We start from the raw sequence: 18,190 nt of genomic DNA, 5'->3' as shown, positions 1-18,190 counted from the left end.
ACTATTATTTTTATTTCCAGCCCCACCCGGCTTTTTCTACGTCCTTTCCAAAACGACTCTATATTTAGTAATTCTTCGTGACATTTGATGTTGACTCATAACAAAGTTAAATATATTTTTTATTAACTTTTTCTAACAGACCCGTACAAAAAAACACGGGTAATTGAACTAATAATAAATAATAATAATAATAACGTAGCAGCTTGTTGACTTAAAATAATTTGCTCCTTATTCACACACGTTTCCATCTTTGTTCTATTGCAAACATGGTGATAAAGATGAAATTTTAATATCTCTCGACCGGTAGAGTTTTTTTTAACATGTGATTTTAAGTTTAAATTTGAGTTGTATTAAATATTTAAATTTTTTTAATTATTTATAATAATTTTGCTTGGCTTAAATAAAATTATTTATAACAAATAGATATATATATATATACGTGATTTTTATTAAAAAAAAGTTGAAAATTTAATGTGGAACATCTTAGAGATAGCGAGTGGCGGAACCCATGTCCCATCGATGTCTAAGCATTCTGCTTAAGTCAATTAAGAGAAAAAAAAACATACATATGCCTACTTGCGGCAGCCCCCGGATTCACATGTTATATTTCGTTTTATTTTTTAAGTTTATATTATTGTTTTTCAATGAATGTTCACATGCAGATTTGGGCAGTAGAATTTCTTCTAGTAGCTTCAATTTTGGCGACGTAGTTCGTAACTTCTAATCATTTTTAAGATTTTTTTTAGTTTTAATTTTGTTGTGTTAGGTGCTTTGAGTTTTTATTTTTATTTTTATTTTCACCAAAAATTAAGTTTGTTAATTTTTATCTATATTTGAGTATGTTTATTTTTTTTCTATTTATCTGTTGTATATTATTGTAACATTCTTGTGATTTTTTTAATAAATAGTCCTTCAGAAATAAATGTTCACAACTTCGTATATATAAACTTGAATTTATTTCTTATTTTTGAGGAAAAACATAAGATTTGTTAAATCGATGAACTTGATCGATTTGGGTTAAGAGACACATGAAACAATATCAACGACCACAATACGCGGTTAAGTATTTGAATTTATGTCTTATTGTAATATTCTTGTGATTTTTATATTTTATTAACTTTTAAAAATACTTAAAATATATTTTAAATAATAAACTGTGTATAATAAACATGAATTGGAAGATTCATATACCTAACAGATACGTAGATGAAGAACATAATTATTACAATTTTTTAGAATACAAACATGAAAACGAGGTAATACAGTATCTTGTTTAAACTCTACTTGTTATCATTCATAAGTTAAAAGAAAATTTAAAAATAGTTAAAAACTAGATAGAATTAATAATTTTATAACTTAAAATGCTTATTTACATTTTTGAATAACACTAATTATTAATTTTTTAATTGAGGATAATAAAATTTTATTTTTATTTTAAAATATATTTCATATTAGAAAAACCAAAATCTAATTATAGTATTATTATTATGTAAAATAGAAAATTGTTTAAAGTGTACGTTTTAACATGCTTCTATTATTTATTTAGTTTTAAAATTCATATCATCTATTAATTTTTTAATTTACCGTTATACTTTCACATTTCTTTAGGGAAGTATTCTGTGTAACATTTAATATATCTTAAATATTCTCAAAAACGTTATGTAATATTTTTTGAAAATATTTTAATATCTTATTTTGTTTAAATATTATTTCTTAAAAACATTGATGTTTACTTTAAAATTATTTGATTTTCAAATATTTCTTTTGTATAATAATTGATAAAGTTTATTATATCATATCAATTAAATTTATGTTTCTTTTAAAATTTAAATTAAATTTTAAATTAAAAAATAACATATAACATGTAATATATAAAGTGTGTACATGTGTGTATTTTAAACCCTGACACACACGTTTGTATGTATTATACATAACATTGTCATTCAACTTGATTAATATGAACAGGGATATATACAAAATTTTAATATAAATAACTTCAAATAATCTTTAATTATAATAATAAATTAATAACATATGCTTTTAATAGAGTATAGATTTGAGAACATTTAAGAATATAATTATATATTTATATTATAAAAAAATCATTTCATGGGAATGTTATTTTTCCATCCCTTTTATGATAATTTAACAAAAAAAATTAATTTTTTTAAAAAAATGTTAGTCTTTTTTAGAGTATTTTAAAAAAAAAATTATAATGAATATGGTGTTTTAACGTTCCTAACTTAAAATTATTGAGAAAACTTGGGAAAATTCCTTGTATCAAACACCTCCAAAGCTCTCTCACTGAAGAATGTTTAAAAATCAATAAACAAAAAAGTATATTAAAAATACCTTAAAAGAATATTAAAAATGATTATAATTTTTTCGGAGGTAAACGAAAGGAACACCACATGAGGCTTTTCGGCTAAAACAGTTGATTTAGTACACTTTTTTTGAAAACAACTCAACCTAGCTGGGTATGAAGTATAAACTGTTTTTAGACGTGTTGACTATGATCCTATAGTTGACCAGTTAACAAGGAGAAATCGAAAATATATGCAAAGTGTTGTTTAGAGTAATTTTGTGATCTTCATTTAAAAATATCAATTACTATAAAATGTCGCCTATTGCATTTCATCATAGTATTCTATAATATGGAATATATAAATAATTCCATACAATAGGATGCTCATGATCGATAAGAACAACTGATAGGGTCATGAGTAAGGCTTGTTTTTCTTTTCAAATTTTAACTTATAACTTTATACAAATTTGCCACTAGTTCACTTCTGGTACATAAGGGGCTTGTCATTTTATTAATCTATTATTATGATTATTATTCTTTTGGTTATGCTCCATTTACATTAGTTTATTACAACCATGACATACCGTGAATCAGTTAGTGCTCGTTCAAATTAGTTTTTTCTTTTTTAAATGAGGATAAAAATATGCGTATTTTTATCAAAATAATTTTAAAATTTCTTCATCCAGATTTTAGGTGATAATATAAAGTAATTCTACATAAAATTATAATTTACAGGCAGCGTGGAAAATTTTACAATAGAACAGAATAGTATGATGTCTGCGTGCATGCTTCAAACCATTAAGAGTATATTCTTTATTAAAAAAATATTTTGATGAGAAATAAAACTATTTCACATCGATTAAGAATATTATTTCATCCAAATTGAATACTTTTACATCTTTATGCATAGAAATAAAAATAGGTTAAGCCGTTCGAGATAAATTTACAACTTAATCTTTTTAAAGTCTAATTCGATCTGATTTATTTAATTAATATGTTTAATATAAACTTTTTAAAATATTTAATTAATTAAATAAGTGAAGTTTAAGCTTAAGAAAAAATCTATTAAACTTATTATAATGGCTTATTTAAAATTTATAATGATGTATTAAATTAATTAAATTTTAAAATAATAAAATCTTAAATTAAAAATTTTAATCTTTTTGTTAGAGTTAAAAAAAAGTCTTTACTATATATTTTTTAATAGTTTATTTAAATTTAAACTTTATAAATTTAAAAAAATATATTTAGTCTATTTACAAGAAAGATTAATGACCATTGAATGCATCAATACGAAGTAGATTATTAAATAAGTTAATAAGCTAAATTAGCTTTTAAAAATGTCAGACTAAACTTAATAAAAAACTTATACAAATAATAAGTTAAGTTCAGACTTTAAAATTATTAAACAGACCAATTCTATTTATATAAAATTTAGCTTATTTCTATCTTTTTTTACGAACATTGAAGAAAGTATACTGTATTCTAACTAGTCTATGTAAAATCCAATATTTTTGACTCAATATTATAACTATAGTTTACAAATTTAACACGTGACTAATCAAGATACAATTAAAATACGTGTTAACCCTAAATGCAAAATCAAGTAATCTTATCTTATCTTAATTTGAAGCTTTAATTCTTAGTTTCTGGTTCAATATTGTAACTTGCAGGCTGCGGCTGAGGCTGAGGGCTTGCCGAAGCAACGCTATGCAATTTGCAATTCTGATAACTATGACCGTTTTCTTTTACTACCATTACTACGTTAAATAATAATAATAATAATAATAATAATAATAATAATGCATTGATACTATCATCCAATTAACTAATTAAAAAGTACTTTAAGTTTTTGTTTTCTTACGTTTTCAACATGATTATTTTTAAAATTGTGTTTTTACATACATTTTGTATCTACCACCAAATCTTAGTAGTGTCCTAGATTATTTCATTTTAATTTATTTTATATACTAAATTAGAGCACTACTCTTTTAAGAATAATTAAATTAAACATTTTAGATTAATTATATGTGTATAAGTTATACCCAATCTCACATAATTTAATAATATTTTATTAAATAATTTTTTATAAAATTAAATGTTATATTAAAATTTTTAATAATAAAAATCATATTTACATATTTTGAGTTTGATTTAAATTTTTTTAATACATTATTCATATACATTTAAATTAACGTAATACATCAATATAAAAAATAAAACTAACGTAATATATACTTGAAGTGTGTAAAAATAGACTGTCTGAAAAAAAATCAAATTATATTATTATAGTTTACACTCAGTCTTATATCATCAATAATTTAATATAAAAATAAATTTTATAAATCAAACTATTAAATTATAATTATATATTACTTAAATTATTTATATTAAATTTAAACAATATTAAAAGTCCAATTAAATTATCTTTATTTTTATATATTTTAAAAAATTATATCACATTAATTTTGAGGTATAAAGTTAAAGTATTAAATAAATTTATATTCATCTTAAATTTGACAAACAAAATTTATGTTATTTCAACTCTTAATTTGATAGTTAAATTTTGAATTATATATATATATATATATATATATATATATATGTCATTATTTACTTTATAATTAATTTAACACTTCTCATTTATTTTACCCGTCTAACTATTATGACCACTAATTGTCTTTCCTTCAAAAATTTTTACACTAAACATAATTATAGTTAACGTATGAGAAATAAATTAAATAAAAAATTCCAATTCATAAAACTATTAATTACTTCTCTTAACTTATATTTTTTCTTATTATAGAGAAAGTGCTAAATTATATCCTTTTCCTTCTATAGTAAATTTTATATTATAATTTTCACAATATTTATTTAAAATACTTTAATAATATTATTGTTTTAATCGCATCAATAATTTTATCTTATATTTTCTTTTGTTATAAAATGTAATAGAAAAAACCTCAATCACTCGTTTGAGAATGAAAAAACTAAAAAAAAAAAAGGATGAAATCTCTAAGATGTTTCCCAAAGAAAACGATCAAATCTGAATCCGAAATGAAACATTGTTTGAATCTTACGCAGGCAGAATTGACAACAAGGGTTGACTTGACTCGAACACATTCTTCTTCTACTTACTTTAGTTTTGGCCCCTTATAAATACACCCCTTAAGATCAATCCTTTACTATACATTGATACAACCACCACTCTCCTATTAACAACATTTTCCAATCCAACAGTCATGGCTGCTACTTCAAATTCAGAACCACCGCATCCAACTTCAACCACCACCATAACCACCCTACATTCCGATATCATCCACACGCACATCCTCACACGCCTCGACGGTGCCACGCTGGCATCAGCTGCATCCGTATCAACTCTAATGAACCGCCTCTGCACCGAAAATTCTCTCTGGCGTAACATTTGCACATCCACATGGCCTTCCCTCGTCGACCCCACCGCAACACACGTAATCTCCACCTTCCCCGGCGCGTACCGTTCCATTTTCTCGGACGCGTTCCCTTCCCTCCACTACTTCTCTCCCCGTCCTCACCGCCCGTCTCCTCCGCCGTCGGAGCTCATATCCGCCATTGACATATACTACAAGGGAAAGCCGGTGTTCTCGAGAGTGAGATGCACCGAAACGCAGAAGAACTGGTTCCTCTTGTCGCCGCTGTGGGTTGACGCGCTCGAGCCGGAGGAGGTGGTTCCGACGCCGGTGAAGTTCACGAGAAAGGACGAGGAGTTGTTGAAGCAATTGGAGGATAATTTAAGCCTGAGCTGGATCGTGATGGATCCGAGAGAGAAGCGCGCGGTGAATGTATCGAGCCGGAGAGCGGTGTCGGTGCAGCGGCACTGGCTGACGAGGGAGGTGGAGGTGGTGTACGCCGCGGTGATGGCGGGGGAGAGGGAGCGTGCGACGGAGATGGTGCAGTGCGTGGTGAAGGTCACGTGCTGCGGAAAGGTGGGGGGTGAGTTGCACGTGAAAGAGGTGAATTTGATGATGGAAGACACGGAGGGGAGGCACGTGAGTGGGAAAGAGGCATTGGGGATTCTTCAAAGTGCGATGGAGTTTGGAGAGAGAAAGAGTTTTGATGGAGTTGAAGCGAAGGAGAGGTACGAGAAGTTCTCGTGCATGATGAAGGAAAGAAGAGTTATTAAGCACAGGAGACAGAAGGCACGTGACCTTCTTGCTATGCTCCTTGCCTTCATTGCTTTCCTCTTGTTTTGCTTCCTTGCTGGACTCTGAACTTTCATAACATTGAACACACTTACATTAACATATACATTTATTCATCAAAACTTTTGTTCTTTCATTCGTTTATTTCCCTTTAAGTGGGAATGTGTTCACATGTATTTTATTATTTAACTCCATTAATCATAATTGTAATCAAAATTCTCCAGGTATCCTTTTTAACTCTGATGAGTATCATTATTGATTTTAACTTGCTATATATTCTGATATAATAACCTAGTATAACTGAATTATTTTTATCAAATATTTTTTACTTGTTACCCCGACGGAACAGAACATGATTTCGGACATGCTTTGAATGGTAAATCTGAACATATATAAAAAGATGGTGAACTCATGGTCTGAAATAATAACTATATTTTAATCACATTATATGTAACGTTTTCTGTTTCTATTTCTTTTTTATACATACCCACTTCACACTTATAACTCGTTTGTATCAATTTTTTTTTTTAAAAAAGCATACTTTATGATGTAGCTTTTATTACAGTTGAAAAGTTTGCACTTTCTCTAAAACGGGATCAACTTAATTTCTCAAAAAGGATCTTATTTGTTGAATGTGAAAATCTAATAACTTTGATGAAAAGGGAAAATCGACAGTAATTTAAAATTTTGACGCATTTGGATGGTAGGATTCAAGTTTTAAATATTTATAATTTATCCCTTTCTTTATATATGCAGGCTGTATATAAATTGTGTGAAGAACGATATCGGCATGGAGTGGAGAAGAATGCTTTTCACATTTAGCATTACGCCTGAAAAAAGAAAACCTACCAGACAACCAGAATCAATAATAATAATAATAAGAAAAGTATTTGCACCTAATATTTCGGTGTTAAGTGGGTCGTCAGAAAGAGAAATGAAAAAATGAAGAGAAAATAAAAAAATATAAATAAAGTTGATAAAATAAACATATTTAATCGCGTTAGCTTAAACTTGTATGATAAAATGTAAAATTTTAAATTTATATTTATATTAAATTTGACTTTTTAAGCTTTATGTGATTAAGTTTGGTGTGGATCAAATTTGCAAAAAACTTACAAAAAGTTTGAAAAAAAATTAGACTTTACCTAACTTAAGTATATTTTGTCAGTATTATAGAATATAGACGTTTGTTGTTTGATGTATTAAAATCTATCACCTACTAACATAAAAGAGTACCTGAGCAGTTCCTTGTGTCCTGGTACGATGAATAACGTGATAAAAGAAAAACGTGTGATGAGTTACAATAATAATAGCATTGTGATTACGACACCACCAACCACTGTCCCAAACTCAAGCTCCAATCTCATATCTTTCTCCACCCCATCAATTTCCCGATTAGACTCTCCATCCTTATTCAGTCTCCGCATAGATAATTGATATAGAAATTTTTGTAGAAAGATGTTTAATTTTAACTAATTAATAATAGTAATATTGTATTAAAAATATATTTATTATACTTCTTATATTTTTTATGTAATACATGTTTTTAATAAGAAATATTATCCTTTTATGTTTAAGCTTCGACAAAATCATATTTTATTGAGTTGACATGCTAACATAAAAAGAAAAACATCATTTAAACTTTACTCTTTACAATATGCTAGCAAGATTCACCATCTCCTTCATTTACGTCACATGTTGCATTTGGAAAAGAGTAATTATATTCTCACCCTTTTTGCGAAGTTTGAATGTATCAAATAGATATATAAAAACAAAGGACAAAAAAAGTAGAAATAAAATAAGAAAAAAAGATATTTGTATTATATAAAAAATAATATGTGCAACAATATTATTTTTTAAGAAAAACACATTTTTTCACCTGTCTTCTCGCAAGTACTGGGTGAATGAAACTTTTTACCCCCACAATACACAACACATTAGATGGAGATATTCTCACCCCCGAAATACATGTTTTTCGCGAGACAAACATATATGAAGATTTTTGGGCTTAATTTAAGTTGTGTTCATCAACTTTTTGTTTTTGGTCAAGAGTTGTGTTCATCTTTATGCCCAGCCATCTCAAGGCTTGGCCCTGTGCTTCTTTCTCATCTTATTGGATTTTATACCGAGAGAGAACACCAATTTGTTGGGTAGGGAAAGTTTTTTTTAAGTAGAATAATGACTAAGACATCTCAATGTAACTCTAAAATTTTAAGACAATAGGTGAATGTGTTCATCTCTTTATAAACTCTTAACTTATCCATATTTCATTTCATGTGAAACTAATGCACACTTGACTCCAACATTTTTCTCAAGTGTAAACCTATTTATTTTATATCGGCTCCTTCTGCAGTGAAATTTTTCTTTCATCTACGAATATCTATAGTCTATACTATAACAACTCATATCGACTCCTTCTGCAGCAGAATTTTTCTTTCTATCTACAAATATCTATAGTCTACACTACAATAACTCTTGCTTTTTTCACGTAAGCTGTTGTCCACTCAACAATACTTTTTAGACTGCACACACTCCACACGTGGGTGCCACTAGCTTTCTACTAAGGCTTATCTAATGTTATTATTTCCTCTATGATGCACTTTTACACTCATCATAAATGTCAACCATAAGCTTTCTTGATACTACTATTAAGTAGAGGGAGTTTTTTTAAGTAGAGAGCTTCAACAATGAGTAAGATATTAAAATGTAACTCCAAAATCTTAAGATAATAAGTGAATGAGTCTGTCTCCTTATAAACTCTAAACTTGTCAATATCTCATTTTATGTGGGTCTAATTCACACTTTACTTTAAGATAATTATGATGCAATCTTTTTCCTTTCTTCAACTTACTCTCATACGTTCATTAAAAAATCAAACACAAAATACAATATACACGAGACATTGTATTAGTTCTCAAAATATATTAGATAAATTATATTTTTATTAATAAATTGCGAATAAGAAGTACCGTACACAAATCTAGATATCTAGTAAATATGGAAATGAGAATTAAAGTTATTATTCAATAAATATAGATAATTTTTCAAACACAAATATAAAAGTAAATATTATAATATTCTACTCAGTGCAATCTACATTTCTAATCAATAAAATAAAAATTATTAATAGAAAATAAAATTTATTTCACTTTACATATATACAAGTGTTATTTTACTTAATTTTACAAGACGTCGCATGATATATATATATATATATATATATATATATAAAACTATTAATTGATTATTTTTTTTATAAATTCCGTAAAAAGTAGCTAAATTTATTCAAATGTATTATAATCATATCACATGCTATTCTAATTTTTTAATTATACCTAATCTAAAAAAAATAATTAAAAACATATTAACAGTATAAAATAATTTGTATATTATTTTTGAATCACGAATTAACACATCATTACTGATCATTAACTTTATCAATACTTATTTTTAAAAATATATTTATGTTAATTTTTATTTGATTGATAATATTAATATTTTTATATTAAATTATAGTTAGTTTTTTAAAATATACTCATTCAAAAAATTAAAATAAATTTTAAAACTTATTTAAATAATAATTAACTTAAAAATAAATTATTGAAAAATACATAATTAAACAATCACCGTCTAATTAAAATATGAGGTTAAAGATGAAAAAATCCTACTGGAGAGGGTCATGTCCATGAGATGACCAAAGGATTTATAGACCCCACTTTATCTTAAAGGCTCCAACGTGGCACATCGTTATTGAGTATCGCACGCATCCACGCAAACGCAATCCAAACCCAATCTAATTCGGGGGATTCCATTTGGTAGAAAATAACAATAATAATAATAATAATATCAATAATAGGAACCGAGAAACAACCATCACCACTAACAACTTCTGACTCAGAAACAGTGGGAATTCAGCATTCTCAACCCCGAATCCTAAGAGCAGAGCGAAAATGGCAACCACCTTTGCGACCGTCGTAGGATTGGGTGGCGCATCACTGTTGTCCACCTCATCTCGTCTTACATCGGGTATGACATGCACATGTCTGGTAGGATCACGATGAAGATCATATGTAACATGTTTTTTTAATTTGCTTGCAGGGTTTGTGAGACCCCAAGCGAGAGCGGGGAATCCTCTGAGGCAAGGTGTGGCAATGGCAAATGGTGGGAGGGCAACGTGGTAATTTTAGTAGGAGGTTAATTTGTCTGATTTTGATATTAAAAAGAAACAAAAATTGAATAAATGAAATGGTGACACATTTGTGAATTGTGTGATGGGGTTGAGAAGCTTTGAGAGGAATTGGCTGCGGACGGATTACAGTGTGATCGGGTTTGGGTTGATCGGATGGATTGCACCGTCTAGCATACCGGCTATCGACGGTAAAAGTCTCACTGGCCTCTTCTTTGAGAGCATTGGAACTGAGCTTGCTCACTTCCCCACAGGACCTCCTCTTACTTCACCGTTTTGGTTAGTCACTTCACTCCTTTTTTCTCCCTTTTTCTTCAATTGCTTCTTTACTTTACATAGTAACCTTAGAATCCATAAAATTTAGCCAATATTCTTTAAACGTTTTCTTCATTCAAGTTTTATTTTAATAATATGTGATAATATAAAATATAAATATTTTTTAATTTTAATAATAAACAATATTAACCAACAATGTTTAAAGATTTGCACGTAAATTGAGAATGCCCTTGGTACTTCTCGCTGCTCTAGAAAAGAAAGGCAATAGGTGAAATGCAAAGTTAGGAGTCTCTGCTGAGGTTGACTTTATGTTAGATTTACTTATATATATATATATATATATATATATATATATATATATTGTGTTAATACATTCTTTTTCTCAGAATAATCTTTTTATTGATGACAATGATTGACAGTTAAATTCTTAAAGTATAATATTTGGGCTTAAAAGCGGAAATGTAAGTAAAATGGACTTCGGCCCAGAGTTTAATTGTCCAATTTCGTTTAGTGGGCCAAAGTTTTAGTTATCCATAATTTTGAGTTTGTCTCTGCTCCTTGTTTTTCTTCTTTCTTTTACAACCTCAATTTGTGAAAATAAAATACAAAAATAAAGGTCCCACCGAGATTTGAACTCGGGTTACTGGATTCAGAGTCCAATGTCCTGACCACTAGACCATGGGACCATGCTTGAGAGAGAATGGAAATTTATTATATAACTTTAATAATCACAACTGTTGACATAATATGAGACAACCATCGTGAGCAGGTTATGGATGATTACGTGGCACATTGGGTTGTTCCTCTGCCTCACTTTTGGGCAAATTGGTTTCAAGGGAAGGACTGAGGACTACTTTTGAATTCCTGACTTATGGTCTGTTTTTCCTTTGCTTTATTTTTTCTGCCTTGCAATCTATGATGTATAACTCTTTGCTACCTTTTCCTCCTTACTAGGAAAAATCTGTGTAATATCACCTTCATAATGTTGTATATTATTATTGTTGTACTTGTTCTCTCATCAATGCCCCCAACTTTTAGTCCTGCAAATTTTCCAAAGGCTAGCTTGTAGCTTCAGCAAGCTGTCATTACCATATTTACTGATCAAGAGAAAGAAAACATATTTATTCATCCAATTTTTTTTTTTATCATCAACTAGTAATTATTAAATTAATGTATATACATAAATCAAATATGATGCGTAATATTTAAAACAAAAATTTATTAGCCTTTAATAAGAAAACTTAAAGGATTATTTTAAAAATTTTCAAATAATTTTCTAAGACTTTTTAAGTAACCATATATTTTGATAGAATGAATAATACACCTAACGAGTACACTAAATTTGCAACTGAAATAATGCCCTCAAATTAAAGAAAATGCTTTTGAAGTAGCCGTCAGGAGTTAGGACCAAATGATCGTTTTTGTTATAGGTTGAATAAATTTATTTGTGAACTCAAAACGTGGTTTGAGCAAGTGTAAAAATTTGGTTCTGAAAACACGTACATCGAAATTCATTTTTTCTCTATTAGGGGGTGACATTTGTCTTGTACGAACAGACGCTAAGAAAGAGTTCATTAATTTTGCAATTGATCTTAGCAGTTGGGACCAACATTTTCATCAATCGTTTCATGCATTTTGCTTGCCTTGTCGGCAATGTTCAAATCAAGGAGGTTTCTCTGCAAAACTCTATGCCCCCGTTATCTTCTCATTCAATTTGAATATTTTTCTGTTTTTACCTTAGTTTCTTATCTTACCAAAGCAACCAATAATCCCTCCACCAATGTCAACGCACTTACCGCTCCAATAATTTAAATTGGCCTTGAAAACTTTGATAGATTTTGCTCCTTGAACTAAGAAAACTATAAAGTGAAGAAGTGATTATCTATTTGATGTTAATTTAAATTGTATTATATTTATAACCCTTTTATTTCAAAATAAAGGTGAATAAATCTTGTAAAAAAAAGTTGATCAAGTTGCTAAGAATCGAAGAGTTTATATTTCTATAAAATTGTGCAATCAAATCCCATGATCAATGTGAGAATCTCTTTGTAAGTAATATTTGTAAGCGCTAATTGAATCTTAGTCATGCTCTAATTTTTTTTAGTGGAGTCTGGAAGACCCAACATAAACTTTTGGTGAGAAAATAAAAAAGAATGAAACTTAACTTTTTGAACGTGCAAATCTTGTGGATTTAGAGGGGTGAATGGAATTGGGATATGCCGAATTTGCTTCACATAGAAAAAGCTTTCAGTTATGTCCTTGTGGGCGTATCTGAGCAGATAGATATTTGATACTATGGATCTTAGACAATGCAGTAAAGTAAGTGATAAAAGGTGGTGGTTCCATGGAGGAAGATTAACTTGGTATAAATGCTTGTGCCGTGCATTTTCCCACATACTTCCAGACATAACGGCCAAATGTCCAAACGAAACCACACTATATGTTCCCTTCCAAAAGAAAGAATCATAATAATAAGGCAATGTAACCTTGGTGGGGGCCTCATACAACAATTTCTGTGTGTTTCCTTTACGACCATTAGATTTCCTAAAAGCCTCGTTGAACCGTTTGTTGGGCCCCACCTCGTGACCCATGAATGTGTGAAGGAAGAAGCCCAAACCCAATAACTTGTTGATATGATTGATTCAGAGTTTTAAAGATGTTGTAGCAGCACACACTAAGTAGATTAGACATCCACCTCAATTATTCTTCCGTACGTTTATTTATTTTTATTGCCTTAACTTTACAAGTGCAACCTATTTTTCTCTTCCTCTCTTTGTTTTAATTTGGTTGTAATATTGGGGTTATCTCCATATCATGGTTTTGCTATCCGTCAAAGTATGAAAACAATATACTAATCGTATGACCGCTAATGATTTGGCATTCAATGCATGAATATACTACTCTCTTTCACATGGTGAGACGTGACAATAATTAAACTTTATCTTACTATTAAATATTAATCATCTTTCAATCATATCAAGAAAATTATTGGGATTGGTCCAATTAGAATATAAGTTTATGACTTCAAGGACTAGTGGCAAAATGAAAAAAATGGTGTACAATGACGCGAGAAGTGTGCTATGGACAGATTTGAGGAACATTCCAGGTGAGATCAAGGTTAAGGTGCAAAGTGCACAGTATATTATAGAATAAACAAATGCAATACAAAGAATCAAGTCAATAAATCAAAACAATAAATAATCAATATCAATATCAATCAACACTAATATTGAATATATTACACACTCTTTTAGTAGCATGGACGTTTCTTAGAACCTTGAAGTTTTAACACAACACATGCACGTCCCTGATTGAATGCACATGCCCCTCACGTGTCTGCCACGTTGTCTCTTCCCTTCTTTTTAAGGGGTTTTTCCAACGAATCAAATGGCCAATAGAAGTGCACCCTTCCCTCTCATTTCTCTCTCACAAACACACGCTTTTTCTTTCCCTCTCACAAGACCAACACAACCCAACCCAACTTAAAGCTTCCGTTTATTTCCATCTCAAACGTATCTTTCCATTTTTTGACATGTTCCCACTTTCTCTGGTCCTCAAACTCCTTTAGACCTTCAAATAATAAGCCACAAAGAGAGAGAAAAAAAAGGTAACAATAGTAGCAGTAGAAGAAGAAGAAGAAGAAAGAAAGAAAGAAAGAAGATTTTCATGACCCACTTTGCTAAATTCAAGGCTAAATAGTTGCATGTCAAAACATTGAAAAAAGAAGAAGATGATGATGCTGACTACAACTGGCACCTTGCTCTTAGGAACTTTGTGCACATAGCACGGCCCTTATTCCGTGTCCTCATTTCATCACACAATTTTCACCACCATGCCCTCGTGTCATCATACCAACAACAACAACAACCTCAACGAAGGTCTCAAACAGAACCACAACAAGACCAGGAAACGAGGTTCTTCTTCTTCTTCTTCATCCTCTTTGGTCAGAAGATACCGTTTCAAGAGAGCTATTTTGGTAGGGAAGAAAGGAGGGTCAAGCACCCCAGTACCCATGTGGAAGACTAGGGCAACAACTTCACCTTCTATGGCTACTCAACATGCCAAACCTTTGCATTCTTCTGCTTCTGTGTTACCCTCCAAAGACAAGGAACTTTCTGTGTCAGCCAGAAAACTAGCAGCTACACTGTGGGAAATCAATGATTTGCCTCCTTTCAAGAAGGACTTTGAGGTTGACCAAATGAGAAGCTTGAAGGAAAAGATCAGAAGCAAAGAGAAAGGTGCGAGCCTGTCCAGATCGGGCTTGTTGCGGCCACAGATGTCAGATCCATCGCATAGTCCTATCTCAGAGGTGAATTCAAGTCAAAGTTGTGTTCTTTCCTTTTATTGGTTCACTGGGTCTGGCTTAAAGCTCTGTGATTTTTGCTTTGGCTTTATTTTTTTGTATAGAGAATGAAAGGGTTTGAAGGTGATAGCTGCAAAAGAAGGGCGTCAGGGTTTTCTCATCAACTTCACTCGGGTGATTACTATTTGGAGGCTCTGGATGCCCATAGCAGTGCCAATTTAATTGAGGTAGAGTGTATGTAGTAAATTTATCAGACCTATTAGAAATGTGGTAAGGATAATGGTCATCATTTTCATAATCGTCATCCAGTTATTTCACTTTTGTTATTTAGTTTTATATGGGGGTTTTATTAGTGGACGAAGAGGAAGATGGATTACAAATAAATGGCACTTCACACATGTTGTGCTTATGAGATGTTTTAAATTGTTTACTAGTACAGGGTCTTAAAAACATCGACATTGGTTTGAACTTTGAAGTAAATACACTGACCTTATAGCTCATTAATTAGAAATCGCTAATTTAAAGATTAAACTGAACGGATAGATGTGTCGTTGACATGGTTTCCTGTGTCTAGATTAGGGATTTGCATTTCAATTGAAAAGGTAAAAGCAGGAAAAATATATGTAGACCTGATTTGTTAAATTATTTATAATTTTGCTTCACATAATGATGATATTTTGTTCTTTTTCTTTACCTGTTTGTTGGGATGGATGAAAATGAACTATGTTGAAATCTTGAAATGTAGGAAGTAGAAAATCAGCTAAGAAATGAGAAGAACCGTGGCAAATGCGCGGTTGGTGTTAAGAACCGTCTGAAGGAAGCTAGAAGTGGCCTTTCTACATCAAAGAAGCTTCTAAAGGTGTTAAATCAAATGTGCCTTAGAGAGCAGCAGTCATCAAGCATGCCTCTTGTCTTGGCTCTAGGTAGTGAGCTTGATCGAGTCTGCCATCAAATTGATCAACTGATTCACGAACAGCGTTCGAACCAGAACGATATAGAGTATGTGATGAAGCGTTTTGCAGAAGAAAAAGCTGTTTGGAAAAGAAGAGAAAGAGAAAAGATTCATGATGCCATAAAACATGTGGCAGAAGAGCTTGAGGTGGAGAAGAAATTAAGAAGGCAAACGGAACGGCTGAATAAGAAGATTGCCAAAGAAATGGCTAGTATAAAAGCTTCCCATTTGAAAGCATCCAAGGAGCTTGAAAGGGAGAAACGTGCAAAAGAGATTTTGGAGCAAATTTGTGATGAACTAGCCAGAGGCATTGGTGAAGACAGAGCACAGGTGGAGGAACTGAAAAGGGAATCAGCTAAAGTCCGCGAGGAGGTGGAAAAGGAAAGGGAAATGCTTCAGTTAGCCGATGTTTTGCGCGAGGAGAGAGTTCAGATGAAGCTTTCAGAGGCTAAATATCAATTTGAGGAGAAAAATGCTTTCCTTGAAAAGTTGAGAAATGAGCTTGAGGACTTTATGAGAACTAGAGATGAACAAAAGGAAGATGTATCACCAGAATGTAAAAAAATCAAGGATCTTGAGTCTTATTTCAACAATGTCTGCAGGGGATTCCAAATTGAAGAGAAAGAGGATGATTTGGATGTTGGAGATGATGTAGCGCATGAAGGAGATGACTCAGATGACAGTGATCTTCATTCCATTGAATTAAACATGGATAGTGAAAGTAAAGGGTACAAGTGGAGTTATGCTTGTGAAAATGTTGCTCAAGAAGAGTTAAAGAAATTTTCAATTGACAAAGAAAGTATAGGGAGGAAATCTTTCTCAGAGAAAATTCAGTGGGGAAGTATTTGCTTCAACAAGGGAACTTCCAGTGGTAGGAAAAGGGATTTTACTATAAATATTCAGCAAGTTTCTGATCATTTTGATCCTAACATGTCAATTGAATTTCTCTCACGAGCTCACGTACAAGATGATAAGGATGAAACTCAGAGCAATAGGTCCAGTACTGATCTACAAGACTCTATGTCATGTGCGACTTCTGCTCAGAGAAATGGTCTCCTATTAACTTTGCAGTGTGCAAGTGGAGAAGCTGGGGAAATTGCTCTTGCCTTGGAGGGTGACAATTTGAAGCAAGAGGTTGCAGCAAGAAAATCTGGATGTTAAAAGCAGAGTTTTTTTTTTGACAGTTGTAGTTAGTAACTCATGATCTTAGATAGCTTCTACTATTTATGTTCTTAAGTGTAAATGCATGCTGTCTTTGATGAATTGAATATGGTCAAGGCTTATCATTGCTCTGTGTGGTAACTGTTAAAGCTATAGAAAGAAACATGTATATATTGAATAGATTCTCATACTACAGTTTTGTGTTAGCTACTTCTGGCTTTATTGATATTTGATGCTCGAGTAGAGAACTGTTTGATTCCAGAAAATATTGTCTATTTTTACTTTTAATTATATAATTGTCACTTTATTTTTGTTTTGTTTCTTGTTTTCAAATACTTGAGCAGAAAACACTCAAAAGTAAAAACGCAGAAAGGTTGTTTTAAGCGGTTCCTATATATCTTTAATATTAGAATAAAACCAATATAATTTTGTAATTAAAAGTGAATATAAAATAAAAATGTAACATTTTCTAAAGCCAATCAGCTCCTAAGCCAAAATATTGATGAGAAAAACAAGGTTAACAATGTCATTGCCACACATGGAATTTCTTTACTGTTCTCAAAGAAAATAATGGTGCCTTTTTGGTTTAACAAAACAAAGGAGATAAGAACAAAGACAACTATATATTTTAGATGCATAGTTGTGATTTAAATGAAACAGCTCTGGCCGTGACAGCGTGAGGAATAACATTATCATTGGATACTTCCAACTCCAACAATTCAAATATTTGAATTGTGCACTGTATGTTACCTCCGTTTGGAACTTTGGATCAACCATCGTGTAGTGGGCCATATTTGAGATTATTTGACAGCAACAGCTTTAA

The 18,190-nt window shown here is 30.8% G+C and overlaps 3 protein-coding genes, 1 long non-coding RNA gene and 1 other non-coding gene across 6 annotated transcripts; 3 read left to right on the top strand and 2 right to left on the bottom strand.

Moving 5' to 3' along the window:
• The first annotated feature begins 5,495 nt into the window (after nt 1-5,495).
• Nucleotides 5,496-6,703, top strand: LOC113860221 (F-box protein At2g27310-like). The gene has a single exon (XM_027492916.1). It carries the CDS (start codon nt 5,548-5,550, stop codon nt 6,556-6,558), a length of 1,011 nt encoding a protein of 336 aa, XP_027348717.1. The 5' UTR covers nt 5,496-5,547; the 3' UTR covers nt 6,559-6,703.
• Nucleotides 6,704-9,224: 2,521 nt separating this feature from the next.
• LOC113858889 lies at nt 9,225-11,818 on the bottom strand. Its single transcript, XR_003503466.1, has 3 exons — nt 11,684-11,818; nt 9,292-9,295; nt 9,225-9,235 (listed from the first exon to the last, which is right to left on the bottom strand). It is a non-coding gene; the product is annotated as an uncharacterized LOC113858889 (long non-coding RNA).
• LOC113858887 (photosystem I subunit O) lies at nt 10,327-11,969 on the top strand. Its single transcript, XM_027491680.1, has 4 exons — nt 10,327-10,515; nt 10,588-10,666; nt 10,775-10,954; nt 11,721-11,969. Exons 1-4 carry the CDS (start codon nt 10,440-10,442, stop codon nt 11,809-11,811), a joined length of 426 nt encoding a protein of 141 aa, XP_027347481.1. The 5' UTR covers nt 10,327-10,439; the 3' UTR covers nt 11,812-11,969.
• On the bottom strand, nt 11,566-11,637 carry TRNAQ-CUG. The gene has a single exon. It is a non-coding gene; the product is annotated as a tRNA-Gln (tRNA).
• Nucleotides 11,970-14,340: 2,371 nt separating the features above from the next.
• On the top strand, nt 14,341-17,626 carry LOC113858882 (uncharacterized protein At5g41620). 2 transcript variants are annotated; one of them, XM_027491673.1, is made up of 3 exons: nt 14,341-15,260; nt 15,359-15,481; nt 16,000-17,626. In XM_027491673.1, the coding sequence occupies exons 1-3, from the start codon at nt 14,784-14,786 to the stop codon at nt 17,365-17,367; spliced, it is 1,968 nt and encodes a 655-aa protein (XP_027347474.1). In that variant the 5' UTR covers nt 14,341-14,783; the 3' UTR covers nt 17,368-17,626. The 2 variants fall into 2 exon arrangements, with proteins under 2 accessions (XP_027347474.1, XP_027347475.1); XM_027491674.1 differs by lacking the exon at nt 15,359-15,481 and having other exon boundaries at nt 14,474-15,260; nt 16,000-17,479.
• The last annotated feature ends 564 nt before the right edge of the window (nt 17,627-18,190 follow it).

The sequence above is a fragment of the Abrus precatorius genome, unplaced genomic scaffold (genome assembly GCF_003935025.1).
Source record: "Abrus precatorius isolate BTA unplaced genomic scaffold, Abrus_2018 Scaffold2, whole genome shotgun sequence".
In the NCBI taxonomy this organism is placed as follows: domain Eukaryota; kingdom Viridiplantae; phylum Streptophyta; class Magnoliopsida; order Fabales; family Fabaceae; genus Abrus; species Abrus precatorius.
Note: the sequence above shows the minus strand (reverse complement) of the source record. Positions and strands in the feature narration are given on the sequence as shown.